General features: G+C 35.9%; 1 protein-coding gene across 1 annotated transcript in view; it reads right to left on the minus strand.

Annotated features, from left to right (window-relative positions):
* Phlpp1 (PH domain and leucine rich repeat protein phosphatase 1) overlaps positions 1-16,932 on the minus strand; it is a 171,761-nt gene that overhangs the window by 90,620 nt on the left and 64,209 nt on the right. Inside the window, exon 2 of the mRNA XM_070028994.1 lies at positions 2,830-3,026. Coding sequence (XP_069885095.1) covers positions 2,830-3,026 — 197 coding nt within the window. The remainder of the gene's footprint in view (positions 1-2,829; positions 3,027-16,932) is intronic.

The following is a 16,932-nucleotide window of genomic DNA, read 5'->3' on the forward strand; positions in this document are numbered from 1 at the left end:
TGGGTTAAAAAAATCATTTTGATACAGTCCAAAAGCTAATTTCAAAAAAGAAATGAATTGAAATTATGGCCACCCCTTCTTGGACAGTGGTTACCTCCAGAGTTATGACAAACAACAGGACAGATGAAAAGAGAACACAGGCAGAAAGACATTGGCACTACTACAATTCCCAATTGACTGGGAGAGCTTAACAGTTACTCAATTTATTTGCTCAATTATAAAACATAGTCAAATGTATTTTAATAATGTATCAAAATTCTATGTTAAATTCCAAGTCAAATTAACTATAGCATAGCTGCACCATAAGACATAACTTTATTAAATAAATATTTTTCACAATCAAATTGTAAAAGAGCTTTACTTAATAAAGACATTTATTATTTGAAAATGGAATTACCACCATACTCCAGTGATATATGAATTTGACAACATAGCAATTATTGTTATGGTTTGACCCACGTAGCTTTACCTTAATTCTAGCTCTTCCATATATATAAATTTAAAAGGGGAAAGAAAAAGCAAAACTTCCATTTACTGTTTTTCCTTTAACAATGGAAAAAAAGTAACAGACAAACACTAATGAAAGTTCAGATTACAAAAAAGTGAATTATTCCTTCCCTAACTGGGTCAACAGGTTTTAAAGGCTCAGTATTTCAATGTACTCAATTATTTTTAAAGGCATAATGCAAAACAGGTTTTACAAGGTTTGCTAGTGAAAAAAGGAAGCTATTAACTTTCAATTCACTCAATAGAAGAAGTCTATCCAATAACAGGCTTGGGAAACAGGACAGGGCTCCAGTGCTGAATGAAAATGCTAATTATAACTGGATTTTTCTGACCTCACCTGAACATTCCACATGCTTTCATGTCTTGGTCTCTCTCAACATGACAAAAATCTTTCTCACCATCTCCTTAATTTGTCAGCAGATTCTTCACCCTTCAAGTTCTATCATTAATTGCTACTCTTTCATTATAAAATCTTCCTCCCTCAAATGCAATCTCTCCTTCCATTAATCTGCCATAGTACTGTTCTCTTTTCTGTACCTCACTTACAGCAGATATTGCTGTAGTTCTCCTTCATCTCCTGACATGAAATTATAAACTAAGATGGTGAGTAATGCACGTTGGTATTTTGGAGGTACCTTGCACAATGCCTTCCCTAAGAGATACTTAATAGCTGTACTACATTTGCCTATAAAAACACTTATCATCATAGAGAAGAGATTGATGATGGAATAACATACCATCAAATATTAAAATATGTATTTAAGAAAATGACTTAAAATAGAACTGATGATGATTTTTCAGTAATCCATCCAAAAGACAAGTAACTAATTAGTCTACATCACTGATTCTTAATCGTCATGCAAAAGTTAAGAAGCAGTGGGGGTTGGCAGAGTAAGAGAAGGGGTGACACTGTCCAAAAAGAAATGCACTCATTACTCAACTTATGTAAGTGTACATCCCCTTTAGAATACCAATTAAAAATCTTTAAAAAGATAAGTAATGGGGATGGGATGGGGAAAGATAGGGGGAACAATGGAAGGAGTAATATTAAGATGCATTGTACTCACCATCTTGTGGAATTGAAAACCCTTTGTACACTACTTAATTTTTTTTAAGAAGCAATGGCTTTAAAATGAAAGCCTAAAATAGATCTAAATGTGCATTCCATTCTAGTCTATTTGTGAAGATGATCAAGTATTAGCCTTCTTAGGATAGACTGTTCAATAGTACAGGGAAAAACAACCAATATAGACTACTCACAAGAAAAGACTAGTTTAAAATTAGGAATAATGAGCTTGCTACATAGTAGCTGAACAACAAAACAATTGTTACTATACAGAGCCAGTTTTATTTTCATTATCCATCCCTAGAGCCAAGTTAAAACTTAAACAAAATTGATTTCTTATTTTTCCTCTTATTACACTGCTATTTTCTTTTTTTTTAATTGTGAAAATACTGTACAGAAGAGTTACAATTACATGGGCGAGATAATGAGTACATTTCTTATCAAGCATTATAGCCTCCTCCTTTGTTTCCCCTTCCCATCCCTTCCCATCCTCCCCCCCCCCCGCCTCCCTACACTGCTATTTTCTTTCCCCTTCCAACTTGTTTCCTCATCTACTCCCTTCCTATTTATTAGCAGATCATATCAATCAAAAATTCAAGACATATTGACATATAACTATGATCATGCTATCCTACTACCAACACTTTGTTATTTTAAAAATCTGACAAAGACATTGTTTTCCCAACCAATCTGGTTCTTTCTATTTTATAAATAATAGGCATAAGATAGTCAACTTGTCCAAAATATCTGTTGGGTATACCTGAAATCAGTAACATTTCCAGTTAAGATGTATGACCAGCCACAGTACTAGTTATTGCACTGCTCAGTAAACATAAATAAACAGAGCTAAGGAGTAAAATGTGATGAAAGACTTAGATGCTAGTAGCTTTAAGCTATTTGAATGTTCCTACGATCCTGTCCAGGGATCAGTATTCTGTACTACAAAGTACATGTTCACAGTTACCAAGGAATGTTAACATGCATTGAATTTATCATCTACAATCTAAAATAAAACAGTGAAAGTCTATCTGATCCCTTTTCATCCTAGTTCGTACACTGCAGCATATACTAATAAAGTCAAGATCACCAAGATGTCCGGTGGGCTAATGTCACTGTTATTTTCTGCAACTTCATTAGCCAACAATACCCACTGGTAGACCACAACCTTAAATGAGTCAAAACCATCTACTACTTAGTACAGAAATGGCTCAATGCAAATATCTTTTATTATTTGGGAGGGGGGGGGTTAAACTTACTTTTCCACCAATTAATGGCAGAACATGCATCTTTCCAGTCAGGCTGTCTTTCACAGATGAAACAATCAAGCAGGTTCCACACAGGATAACTTGGCGTCGTGTCCACCGGTTCACTGGTAACTGCATTTTGCCTTTGCGAACATTGTACATTCCTGAGAGCTGAATACGTTCAGAACTACCAGTGCTGTGAGGCTTTCCTAAAAACAAACACAAGCAAACAGGTTATTCTTTTTTTTTGTCAGTCATAGGGCTTGAACAGGGCGTTGTCCCTGCACTCTTCAGCTCAAGGCGAGCACTCTACCTTTTGAGCCACAGCACCACTTCTGGTTTTCTAGTGGTATATTGAGATAAGAGTCTCACAGAGTTTCCTGCCCGGGCTGGCTTTGAACCATGATCCTTAGATCTCAACCTCCTGAGTAGCCTGGCTACGTTATTCTTTTAAATGAGCTTTTCCCCCCTCCTCCTCTGCATATCAGATAAATCAGCTGGGCAGTAGTTTAACAATAGTGAAACAATGTATAACTGAGAAACAGCTGCAGAAATGAAATATGATAAGAACTACTGTATTTATTCTGCTGGTGTATTTTAATATCAGGTGGTAAACAGCCTTTTCTTAAGAGTCAAGGAAAAGACCACATTATCTCCTGTTTTTGTTAAAATCATATTTCTATTATCTTTTTTTTTTTGGGCGGCATAGGGCTTGAACTCTGGGTCTGGGCGCTGTCCCTGAGCTCTTCAGCTCAAGGTGCGTGCTCTACCATTTGAACCACTGTGCCACTTCCAGTTTTCTGGTGGTTAATTGAAGATAAGAGTATCAGGGACTTTCCTGCCCAAACTGGCTTTGAACCGAGATCCTCAGATCTCAGCCTCCTGAGTAGCTAGGATTACAGGTGTGAACAACCAGCACCCGGCCATATTTGTATTATTTTTAAGTGGTGTGCAAAGGAGTTACCCTTCAACATGTCCAATGCATTTTGATCAATGTTACCCCTTTCATCATTGTCCTTCATTTAATTTGTTTTAGCCCAAGTTTTATTTCCATCTATATTCTTAAATTTTAATTTTACATCAAAACAGATGAATTCAAGATTTTTATGGATGGTTTAAAGTACTCTTCACTCTAAAAAAGAAAACACTATAGATTAAGATAGGAAAAATAACATCACCACCAAATATTTAATGAAAGAGACTCAGTTTTAAGAATTCAAAGTTTTGTTAACCTGTCACATTGATTTAGATCTCTGAATAACTAGAGACTGGAGAAAAAAGCAAACAGAGTACATCAGGACAGCCTTTCAATTCTCCATCTCCATACATGCACTAAAGAAAGCCCTACCACAAATCACCAAATAGACTGAACTTTGGTCAGGAGGGGTCTTTACAACTATGAGATTGGCTTTCTGTTCTACCAAATAATCTTGGAGCACAATGGTAACATCATCTATCCTAGGAAAACCCTGAACATCACAACCAGAAAATCTGTCTTATCTTGCTCTGAGAGAATTTCTTGTCTGTTCTCTCCTGGGGTGTTCCAGATTAGACACACCCTTAAGGATTTGGCTGTTTACCTCTGGACTCTGAGGAATAATGGAGATGAATGAGGTAATATACACCTAAGCAATCACCCAGGTGCACCCTCCTTTGTGTTAAGACTACCTTAATCTATGACATAAGGAATTATTTTAGCTCTCAGTTGTCAAAATTCTCAGCTCAGAGGCATTCCAACTGTCCAGTGCTCTAATAAATGCTGACAATAGCAAAGAAACCAAATGCCTGCCAGTTCAAAAGTGGGCCAGTTGTAAATTTTACTTTAGAAATGTTATTCTAATTTCATGTTATTCTAATTTCCTGCATGCTCAAGGAATTTTTACATGATTCAGAAGAGACAGAAAAAGCAAGCATTTCTCAAGCTAAGACAGACATGACTACAACAGATTTTAAAACACACATACTTTTTCTTGTATTTCACACTTGGTCCATGGAAGATATGATCTATATTACTCTACTTTAAAAGCCAGACACTGCTCTACCAGGTAGTACAGCTAATATGCAGAAAATTGTACTCTGATGCTAGAGGATTACAACAGAGTTTCTGGGTCTTCATTATTTACTGAAAACTCCTCTCCAACACTGAATTAATAATTCTTCTTTTATGCAACAGAAATTGTTGTTGGGAGATATGAAATGTGTACTATAAGCTTAGGCCTATGGTAAATTCCAGGAATATCAAGAAAATGGTCTTAAACTGAGTGCAGGTAGCTCAAATGGTTTGAAGCTAGCCTATGCAGAAAAGTCTGTAGTCTCTTCTCTCTCCAAATAACCACACACACACACACACACACACACACACACACACACACACACACACACACACACACACACACACACACACACACACACACACACACACACACACACACACACACACACACACACACACACACACACACACACACACACACACACAGTGTGTATGCCAGAAATGGAACTCTGGCTCAAGTGTTAGAATGCCAGTCTGAGGCAAAAAAGCTAAGGGACAGTGAAGCCCCAGTGCCAGTGCAAACAAACAAATGGAGAGGGAAAGAAAACGTAGGGAAAGATTTCCATTTTGTTTTGCCCTCCCACCCCCGTTATCAGTCACTTTAACATTTTTGTGTAATACACAGCTACCTGAAAAATAACATGGAATCTGTGGGGGGGGGGGGGACCATAAATATGCACAAACATCAAATTTGGCAGGTATGTGTGGTGTTGCTTATTTGACCATTCTTAACAAAATTTAAAAATGATGGAGTTAATATCAAGAGTAGGTTCCCATTTCCACAAATCATATTCCTAATACTGCTGATTTTAGTACAAACAGCCATTATTTTATAAGGTAATTTAAAAAGTCTGCTGTACTTATTATTCCCAGTGTTGTTCTTTCCTTTACATAGATTGTCTGGCTGATATTTGGATGATTTTTTAAACATTTGTTATAGTGCAAGTCTCCTGTGGTGATGAAGTTCATCTGCCTCTGAATATGTGAGAAAGCCTTTTCCTGTTTGAAACAGCATTTTACTGTGCATAGACTTCTAGATTAACAGTTCTTTCTTTCAGTATTCTTTCAGTATTCTGAGGATGATTTTCAGTGTCTTCTAGTATGTACTGTTCTGATACTGTGCAGAGCATGTTTCTCAACCACCTGGTTGAGAGTTTTCCTTACACTGCTCGTTTTAAGCAATTTGATGTTTGATACTTTGTGTGTCTCATATTAAGGTTTGTGTTATTTCTGAGATTCACGGTCAAAGTGGAAAAACTGTCAGCAATTTACTGCTTCCAAGCCTTTTTCCGATCTCGCAAGGCCTCTTCTGTGACTCCAATTGTAAATACATATATTAATCAATTTGAAGTTAGCTAACAACTCACTGATATTCTATTCTCCCTCTCCCTTTTCATTATTGGTTGTGTCAATTACAATACATTCAAATTTGCTTATCTTTTCTTCTCCAGTATTTAACCTACTCTTAAATCTAGTCAGTATACTTTTCATCTCTAAAAGTTCAATTTCAGTATATGCCTATATATATACATATATATACACACATATCAATATATGTGTCTATGTATCATTTATTTTGACTTAGTTTCTATTGAATTTTCTTCTTCTTATGCATATTTTATAACACTGGTAATTTTGGTTTAAATGCCATCATTATGACTCTGCTTGATGAGCACTAATATTTGTATTTCTATAAATATTAGTTTTTCTCTAGGACAGTTATTTAGAAATAGTTTGGTTCTTATAAGGCTTGTTTCTAAAATGTGTTAAGCTGGATGACAGAGGCCTTAAGTCTAAGCTAATAATATTAGCAAGTAACATCATACTGAGTACTCTACCTCATACCTGTAAATTATAAGATTTTTCCATTCCTGCTAGAAGGAACATGAACTATTCCTGGTCCTATATAAGCTGCTTTTCAAAGTCTTTCCTTAAACCTTGCATACTTTCCGCTCATATGAGCACTGATTTGTATTCAGCTTAAGGCTAACTGGTAACCCCATGCTCCCAGAACTCCACCTCTCTGAGTAGCTCTTTGCTTTCCAGCACCCCACCCCTATATAAAACCCGCCTGCTTCTCATCAATGGACTCCCTGCTCTTTGCCTAGATGACTACTGAAACAACACAGAAATAGGCACATGCTGGATGTCAATTAAATGCCTCTGCTAAATATTCCCTAGAGTCGGTCTATCTTTAAAACTATGTTTACAAATTCTTCTAAATTTTTCCTTTAAGAGGTGGAGCCTCCTTCCATTCCCCCTATATATGGACTACACTTAGTGGTCACTTCTAACAAACAGAAAGTGGCAGAACCAACAGTGGCAGCCTGTGACGCCTGAAAGGAGGTCATAAAAGGCATTAGAGCTTCCTCATGGCTCACTCTCTCTAGGATCATTCCCTCTGGGAAGGCCAGCTGCTACGCAGTGAGGACACTCACACAACCCTATGAATAGATCAAGGAAGGGAGCAATATAAACTGCTGCCAATGGCCAGCAATGTACCCCAACTATCGTATGAGTGAACCATATTAGAAACAGATCTTGAAGGCACTGTTGAATGCAGAGAACTATCTATCTAGGATATCCTGATTTAAACCTCATGACAGATCCTGAGCCAGAACACTCACCTAAGCCATTCCTGAATTCCTAACTCAGAGAAACCACAATACAGTAAATATTTGATGTCTTGAGCCACTAAGTTTTTGGATATTAGCTAAAATATAATGATATTAATATGATGGCTTCACTTAGTTGTATTCACTAATCACAGTGGTACTTGATTACAATTTATTTTCCTAAAATAATTCGCTAAACTGCTTCCAGTAGTATGAAGAATAAACCAGGAGTAAGGGTCCACAACAATCAGAAACAGTCAAAAACAAGAATAAGAATGGTGCTCTGAGCTAATACAACACCCCCAAATGATGAGAGTAATGCAGCATCAAATACTAAAAGAGTTTGGTCAGTTCAAGAAGTTGATGGAAGAATTTGCCATGTTTTTGGAACTGAAAATGGTCTGGAATAAGTGAAAACACTCAATACTCAACCCATCTGCTCTATTTTTGGAGCTTAGACTGATAAACTCTAAAGCATGTTTCTTATTGCATATAAACCTCTAAATCCTTTTTGACTACTTACAGTGGTAGAATGAATTAAATTACTTGCCTAGGGTCATTTCAAGAGCCAGCAGAAGATTGAAATGACTCTGTAAGAGGTCTAGAGACCTGAGCATTAAACTGTATCTGGGAATTTTGTCTCAGAGTGAAGAGGCTAAAACATCTCAACGAGAAATGCTGACAGGAGCTCTGAAACAGATTTAAGACTAGTTGCTCTTTAGCTAATGGAAATGACAAGCAGCTCCTAAATACATTGGGAAAGGGTTAATTTATGCACCATATCAAAATGTGTAAAGTCAACTACCCAGTAAATGTTGCTCGCTTTCTGACAGTTACTTAATTTGATTATGTTTATTTATATCTCCTAAATTTTTATAGACTCTTCCACCTGACAAATGTCAAGACTTGAACCTTTAATCATAAAATTTTTCAATACTAGTAGATAATTACCTTTATAGTATTCATCAAACAATACCTAAAATAGTAAGATACCCTCATTCCCATCAAAGATTCTGTAAATATAATCAAAGAGGGGTATATCCACCATACTAAGCTGCCATATAAACTATATCATAATTAGATATGAACTTTTCAAAGAGCCAAGATCAAAATAATGAAGATTATTACTGTGACTGTACTTTTTGTAATATACACCAGAAGATAATAAATACTCACATTCATACTCCTGTTCCTCTTAAAACATAGTGAAGGGGGAAAAAAACCTGCTTTTCGATTTTCATTGCCAAGGAGAATTCAGCCAAAATGAATTCGGAGATTATAGAAACCAATGCACACACAGTCACATAATGTTGCAATATAATTCCAAGTTAAGTTTTACAGTGGTTCTCTCTGGGAGAAAGAGCTATAGTTTATTTTCTATTTTATAATACAAATAATGTTAAAATTGTCTTAAATAAAAATGAAGATTCCAAGGGAATATAATTTCCCAAAAACTTTATTTCTACTCCTCTACTGCATTAGATTAGTACTATTTTCTCTACAAAGTTGAAAGTAACAAGAAGAATAGAACAAAAGGTCTAAAACTGACCACCTTCTACATTCCCACATACAAAAGTCCACAGTTCACACTTCAATATTCTCCAATTAATAAGAATTAAAAAAACAGCCCCTTCATGGAGAGTTTTTTTTTTAAGTTATAATATTGTAAAAAGGGGAGCTTTGGTCACTTTTTAAAATTTGCATATGTGTATCATACTAATGATAATATACATTTACATATATATTATGGCCTTCAAATTATATCACATATGCTTTTCTAAGTTGTCAGCCTCTGTATCTTAAACACTTAAAAATGTTTAAAATTTATTAAGCATCTGTTTCTATTTGACATTGTTTCTGATTTTTCATTTTATGAATTAACTAGGTCAAGAGAACATAATTTTTTTATAGTTCCAGATTCTTCTTTCATGTAAGCATTTCTTTCTAGCCACTAGCAATAGGTCAAAATGAACAAAGATAATAATGGTTCCAGTTCTGAGTATTTTCCCCCCACAGGAATGACCTCTTTCCAGACATTAAAAGAGCATATGGGAAGAGACCTTAGCTACTTAGCTACCTTATTAATTAAAATGTTGATGCCAGTAGCTTCATTTGAGTAATACAGCAAGTGAAGTTACTACTCTTTAAACAGTTTAAAAGAGCCAAGAAAGAAAGAAAGAAAGAAAGAAAGAAAGAAAGAAAGAAAGAAAGAAAGAAAGAAAGAAAGAAAGAAAGAAAGAAAGAAAGAAAGAAAGGGAGGGAGGGAGGAAGGGAAGGAGGGAGGGAAGGAGGGAGGGAAGGAGGGAGGGAGAGAGAGAGAGAAAGAAAAAGAAAGAAAGAAAAAGAAAGAAAGAAAGAAAGGGAGGGAGGGAGGGAGGGAGGGAAGGAGGGAGAGAGAGAGAGAAAGAAAAAGAAAGAAAGAAAGGAAAGAGAGAGAGAGAGAAGAAAGAAAAAGGAAAGGGGAAAAATAAAAACCATAATTTTTCTAGTGAAGGCTTTCATAGTTGTATTTAAATACTTTTCTAATTTTTTTCAGCACCCTATATTGAATTCTCTGGTCACTACCCCTGTCCCCAAAAGACCACTTTTTACCACTTTGAAAAAATGGATGAGAAAGAGGTTAGCCATTGTTCATGGCTATAAAGAACAGGAACACACTTACCTATGAATTTAAAAATATTTGCAGCTGGGCATCGGTGGCTCACATTTGTAATCCTAGCAACCCAGGAGGCTAAGATCTGAGGATCAGGTTTTGAAGCCTATTTGTCCGTGACACCCATTTCCAATTAACCAACAAAAAGCCAGAAGTAGCACCGTGGGTCAAGTGGTAGAGCATTAGACTTGAGCAAAAGAGTTCAGAGATAGCACGCAGGCTCTGAGTTCAAGTCCCAAGTTGGGCACCAAAAAAAAAATAAAATTTACTGAAAACAGAAGGGATTAGGGATTCTTTGCTAGTTCATTTTTCAGACCACAAATAAAGCAACCAAAAAAAACTAAAACCTTTGAAGGAACATGAATTTCCAGGTATTGTAAAACCTCATATTTGAAAATTTGAAAACAATCTTTTTTCCACTGTCATTTAGAAAAGCAGTATTATATTGTAATAATATTTGAAGTCATACCTTTTACTCCTGAATTATCAGAAAGAATTTTTTTGGATGACAAATTATACAGTGTTTATTTTCAACTACAAGTGTGTGAAGAATGATTTAGGACACACAACTGGAAACTGAAATTTTACTTCCAAAATAAAAGCTTCATGAGGCAAAATATATTTAAATGATTTCATATAACACTCCAAATTCCAAAGATTCTATTTTGGTAGAGACTGGCTAGATATTTATCAGTCTCATTTTATATTCCCTGGATATACACGATAATTACATTTTGTCACCTCTCCTGAGAAAGGCCACACATGTGGTAGGGGCTAACAAAATGTGGGCAGCAGCATATAGACCACTTCTAGATCTGCCTAGACATTGACCCCTTGTGTTCATGCACCCTTCCCTCATCCACCAAAAGAATGAAGTCCAACCAGAAGATTCTAAGAGCCTCTAGAGGATGAGTTCACCACAAGGAGGATCCTGAATCCACTGGGATAAAGCTGCCTTCCTAGAGATATCAGCATGGACTAGTCATGAGAACAGAAGAAACTTGTATTGTTAAGCCAATGGATTTGCACAGTTACAAGATTTCTAGAGAAGCTAAAATTTCCCGAGCATATATTCAAGTTAAAATTTCATCCTCACTGAAACAGAAATAAACTGCTGTCATACACTAAAAGCAAACTTCTACAGTCAGCATAATAGGCATTTTCCCTCACAGCTGTTGCTCTACAACTTATATCACACTTCCACTTCCAGCTTTTTGCTGGTTAACGAGATAAAGATTCTCAGACTTTCCTCCTTACTCTGGCTTCAAACTGTGATCCTGAGACCTCAGCCTCCTGCATAGCTAGATTACAGGTGTGAGCCACCAGGCCCAGCGATAGTTTTCTGTATCCCAAGTTGGGAAAATGACTGCTTTTCATCTACTCAGTACTTGTCTATCAGCCTCGACTTTTCATCATCTTTACTTTTACTTAAGCCTTTCAGCTCCAGCCTTTCAGCTGGAGAGGAAAATTTCTCCAATCCTAACATAAGGACAAACATTGTTCATCTCTGAAATTGAATGTGTGCTAGGCCAACTCTGTTCTCTTAACTCGGATCTGTCTCCGCTGTACTGAACTCACCCACCTTCTCATCCTACCCAGCATAAGTAGGATGCAACAGTGAAGCAACTATTTCTAAATACTCAGAACAGTTCACAAGTATAAATGTCTTAATCTTACTGTGGTTTAAAAGATATGATGAGAATACAAAGATATTATCTTCTTTATTTATGCTTCTGTCCCAGAAATCATAAATCGTAGAACAAATGTTCAACATATAAATATGAAATTTAATTAAAATTTTAGAGCATTCCTTTTAATTAAAATTTTAGAGTATTCCTCTAATTTTATCAATATAACAAAAGAAGATATGACAGTGGATAAACTCCAAGTTGTAATAATGTAATAAATGTGAAAAATTCTTTTGTTTTCTATAATAAAGGAGAAAACTGATACAGTTTGAGTTTAAAATGTCTCAAAAAGCTCATGTGCTGAATGAAGCATTGGATCTTGGTACAAAATTCATAGAAAAAGCCCTTTGGGAAGTAATTGGATCATGAGGGCTCTAATTTCATTAATGAAGGAATCATATTGCTAGACTTATACTAAATGGGGTATGGGAGGTGGTAGAAACTTCAAGAGATGAGGCCTAGTTGGAGGAAGTAGGTAACTGGTGACATGGCCTTGAATGAGTTATTTTGTCTTTGACTAGTACTGCCTTTCTCTCTGTCTTTGCTATGAGAATAAGCTCTGTTCCACCATGGATTCCCACCATAATATTCAGACTCATCACAACCCTAGATACCAAGTTACCATGGACTGAAACCTCTGAAACCATGGGGCAAAATAAAATTTTCTTCATTAAGCTGAGTGTTTTAGGTATTTTGTCTCAGCAGTAGAAAACTAACAGTTATCTTGTGATCACATAATGCAATATTCTCTGAAGATTATTAGCTTGAGAAAATAAAGCCCAATCAATAGATTCACCACATACTAAATCAGAAGATTTTGTTGTGAAAGAAGATAGAGAAGTGAACTTTGTTTATAAGGAGTTGAAGCAAATAGCTGACAAGTATTCAGTAGGTAACATATGGATTTAAACTAATTTCTGATGAATTACACATTCATGTCAAGGTTCTTATATTTTGGTTTCCTCAAACAATTATGAGTAAACCCTCAAACAATTGTGATTCTTATAGACAACACTTTAACTGATATAATCCCAAATAAATTTAAATGGAAAACAAAATGGTGTTTAAGGGGTTTAGAACTGAGGAATATCTCAATCTAAGATCCGAGGACAAAGTTCTGTTCTGTCACACAGAAAATTATTAATTTCAAAACAAGTACCAAGCTAACCTTCAAAGACATTATTTCAACATTGCAAACATTTTGTTATCCCAAAGACATCCTCATTTTCTTCATTCTCATCTTCATTTTGTAAAAATGTTTTGTAAAAATTTTGCCTTGAAAGTATGATTTATCTTTCAGAAGAAATCAATTTCCTTAAAATCTTAGGAATAAAAAATTAAAAATAAACCCCCCAAAACAAATAAGTATAAGACCTATTATCCATTCCATTGCCATAACCATTTCTATGTCTTCCACTTTTGAAGAAAAGTACAATAAGCAGAATAAAACACATAAAAATAAATATTAGAAGAAAGTAACACTGAAGGTTTCCTTTCCTTCCAAATCTACAAATAAATTCTTCCTGAAATCACAACAATAAATCAATTTTAAATAAATTTTAAATAAATTAAAAAGATGAAATAGAAGCCAAGCATTCCTAATAAATTAATCTAAATTTTATCTATCAATTCTGATTTTCCACATACCACAAACATATCCAATAATGACCTCAGAGAGAATATGTCTTGTGCTCAATATAAAGATACAAACACAAGGGCTGGGAAGGTGGCTCAGTGGTAGAGCATTTGCCTTGCATGCATGAGGTCCTGAGTTCGATTCTTCAGCACCACATAAGCAGAAGAAAGAAAAAAAAAAGATAAAGACATCATATAAAATACAAGTCAGTTTTTATTTTGATTTTTTTCTCTATAGACAAAGAGAAGTCCATGGAAGGCAGAAAACTCAATTGATATGCAATCTAGAGTACTATAAACAGAAACAGAGCCATTATTTATACTGAAAGTTTTAAAGTCATTTAAAAGGAGGCAATTACATAATTACGTTTTGAAGTGCCCATAGTCTATGTCTTACTGTCTCTCTCCCTATACAATTTTATTTAGCAGTATGATGTCCTAGAGCCACAAATACAGTAACCAAGATGTTTATAACAGTTTTAATGATCAAAAGCATTCCTTTTGGAAGAGCATTAATTCCCATGTACTCAGGCTTCACTTTGTTCCCTTCCGTGGAATTAAACCTGCCCCTTTTGTCCAATGTCCCCACCCCACTCTGCTCTCCAGGAGACATGGGATCCCCTCTCCTTTGCTCATTGAGTTCTTCATGATCAGTGGCTCAGACTTAGCCTTGAGGTTCTGGTAAACTTGCTGTTCCCCTTCTGTCTGTTCACACAGCAATTCCCCATTGATGATCTAACTTTTTCTTTTTTCTGGGTTTCTCTTCTAAGATAGAAGAGAGGTAGACCACACACCTGCTCCTGCTCATTCACATCATCTCCTGGATGCTCGCATACACACACTGGCCAATGACGAAAGTTAAGCAAGAGAATGAGAAGGAAACTGAAGAGAAAACAAAGAGAAGTAAACTTAGAGGAGGAGGAAGGGGAGAGGGGAAATAAAAAAGTAGTGGTGCTGGACATAAACAAAGCAACACAAAGCCAATCATATTCCTGGACACTAGTAACCATTCTAGTAACCATTGTTTGTATATACTAATGTATATTGACATAATAGTAAATGTAAAGGATACATAAGAAAAACAAAAAATAAGTGAGAATTCTTTAACTGAATTTCCTATAAAGATTCTATCAAACCAGAAGGCTTCTGTAAAAATTATATAAAACAAATAGAGTTAAAATAATGTCAAGTATCACCAAAGCATTCAATAAAGTGAGGATTTTATTAGATAAGGTTAGGCAATAGCTACAAAAACGGCAAAAAGGGGTACAGGTGTGGCTCAAGTCACAGAGGGCCGGCCAGTAAAGTCCCCAAACCTCTCTTACCAGTTGTAGCTGCTTGTTAGAAAATAAAAGAATGCCGGGCGCTGGTGGCTCACGCCTATAATCCCAGCTACTCAGGACGCTGAGATCTGAGGATCGCGGTTCAAAGCCAGCCCGGGCAGGAGAGACCGTGAGACTCCTATCTCCAATAAACCACCAGCAAACCGGAAGTGGCGCTGTAGCTCAAGTGGTAGAGCGCTCGCCTGAGCTGAAGAGCTGAGGGACAGCGCCCAGGCCCAGAGTTCAAGCCCCACAACCGACCAAAAAAAAAAAAAAAACACTGACATAAACCAAATGACATACATTACAAAGGTTAGTTTTAGGCTCCTTTCCTGATCTATTTCATAAAATATCCTATTTACCACTTCTTTTTTTTTTCTCATAGACGATTAAGAATTTTTCAATTCTTCCCATAAAATCTCCCTCAGCATTTGTGAACTTCATTCAGCAGAGAATATTCAAGACCAGAGGAAGGATATAACATTCAAATAAGTCAATTTTGTTCTAATTTTAATAATTGGACTAAAACACTTTGGTTTGGGAAGAATATTGACCTAAACTCTACAAATGCTTGACCAATATTTGCTAATTCTCTGAATTCTGTGGGAGTTTTTTTTTAATATTAACATGCCTTTAATATCAAGTAGGAACATAAGAAGATCAAGGAACATTTGACCTTCTGGCTCTTATCAGAGATGACTTGATCAATGAATCATTTAAACAGTGACCACCCAGTTAGTTTAGCCACAAAGTTAAAAAAACTGACTGTGAAGCAATCTCTAAAGAACAAATGAACAATTAAAAAAAAAAAAAAAACCATGAGGAAAAGATTCATCTTTGTATACAATTTTTGCTGGGGTTTTCAAAGTAAGCCTATAAACTTTCATAATAACACAAACTTTTCAACAACATAACTCTAAAATATTTCTGAAGGCTCTTCAAAGGATCTTTTAAACAAAAGTAGGGAGCAAGTCCTGAGGAGACTTCTGTGAGTCAAAATTAAACTATTTTATTTAATTTTGTTACATAAAGCATATCTGTGTCAAACTGAGGAATAACAAGAAATAAAGGATGATGTATTTTGCTCACTTCCAAGTAATAATCCAAGAAGGATGCACACACACTCAAAAAGAATGAGTGGAATCATAGAGACCTGGGTTCAAAGCCTCTTTCCAAATAGGTTGGGGTGGGGGGAATCATCAATTTCTGAGGTATGTAGTAAATTAGTGATTCTGGACCCAGTAAATCAAGATCTCACGAGAACTTTTTAAGAAATGGACATTTGTCAGACTTACTCTAAATAACTGGGACTAACAAGTTTCTAATAAGAAACTCTATGAATGGAACCAAGCTAATCTATGTTTTAACAAACACTTTAGGTTTATTCTGGTGCATTCTCAAGTTTACAAAATAATATTGTAGCTGGGGGCTGGGAAGGTGGCTCAGTGGCAGAGCGCTTGCCTTGCATGCCTGAGGCCCTAGGTTCGATTCCTCAGCACCACATAAGCAAAAAGAAAAAAGCCAGAAGTGGTGCTATGGCTCAAGTGGTAGAGCATTAGCCTTGAGCTGAAGAGCTGAGGGACAGTGCCCAGGCCCAGAGTTCAGGCCCCACGACCGGACCCAAAAAAAAAAAAAAAATTGTAGCTGGACACTAGTAGCTCACACTTACTACTAATCCCTGCTACTCAGGAGACTGAGATTCAGAGGATAGCAGTTCAAATCCAGGAGATGGAGGGAGGAGGAGGAGAGAGGATAAGAGGAAAGAACTGGAAGAAAGGAATAAAACCAGGTCTACAGGGTCTCTAAATTAGAAAAGGGTGAAAGTTATTTTTTTAATAGTACTTGAAATTCTACATCTTTCCTTTTTAAAACATGTACTGAAACTAGTACATAACAGGAAGTAACTAGATATAAGTTGTCCTACTTGACTTTCTAGTGGTCAGGCTAACGCCTCTCAGTGAATTAGTGATAATTCCAATCATCTTTTCAGGTTTTATGAATTATATTTTACTGTGCATAATCAAGCTCTATTTCACATAACACTTATATTGAGGCTCTTTATAATTCCATCCTACCAAGAAGCTTTATCATTTTAACGTAAAGAAGGCTAAGATACTAAATGATATGTGTTTTATAACCAGAACTTAAA

This window comes from Dipodomys merriami, unplaced genomic scaffold (assembly GCF_024711535.1).
Source record: "Dipodomys merriami isolate MVZ:Mamm:240054 unplaced genomic scaffold, mDipMer1.0.p SCAF_2, whole genome shotgun sequence".
NCBI lineage: Eukaryota > Metazoa > Chordata > Mammalia > Rodentia > Heteromyidae > Dipodomys > Dipodomys merriami.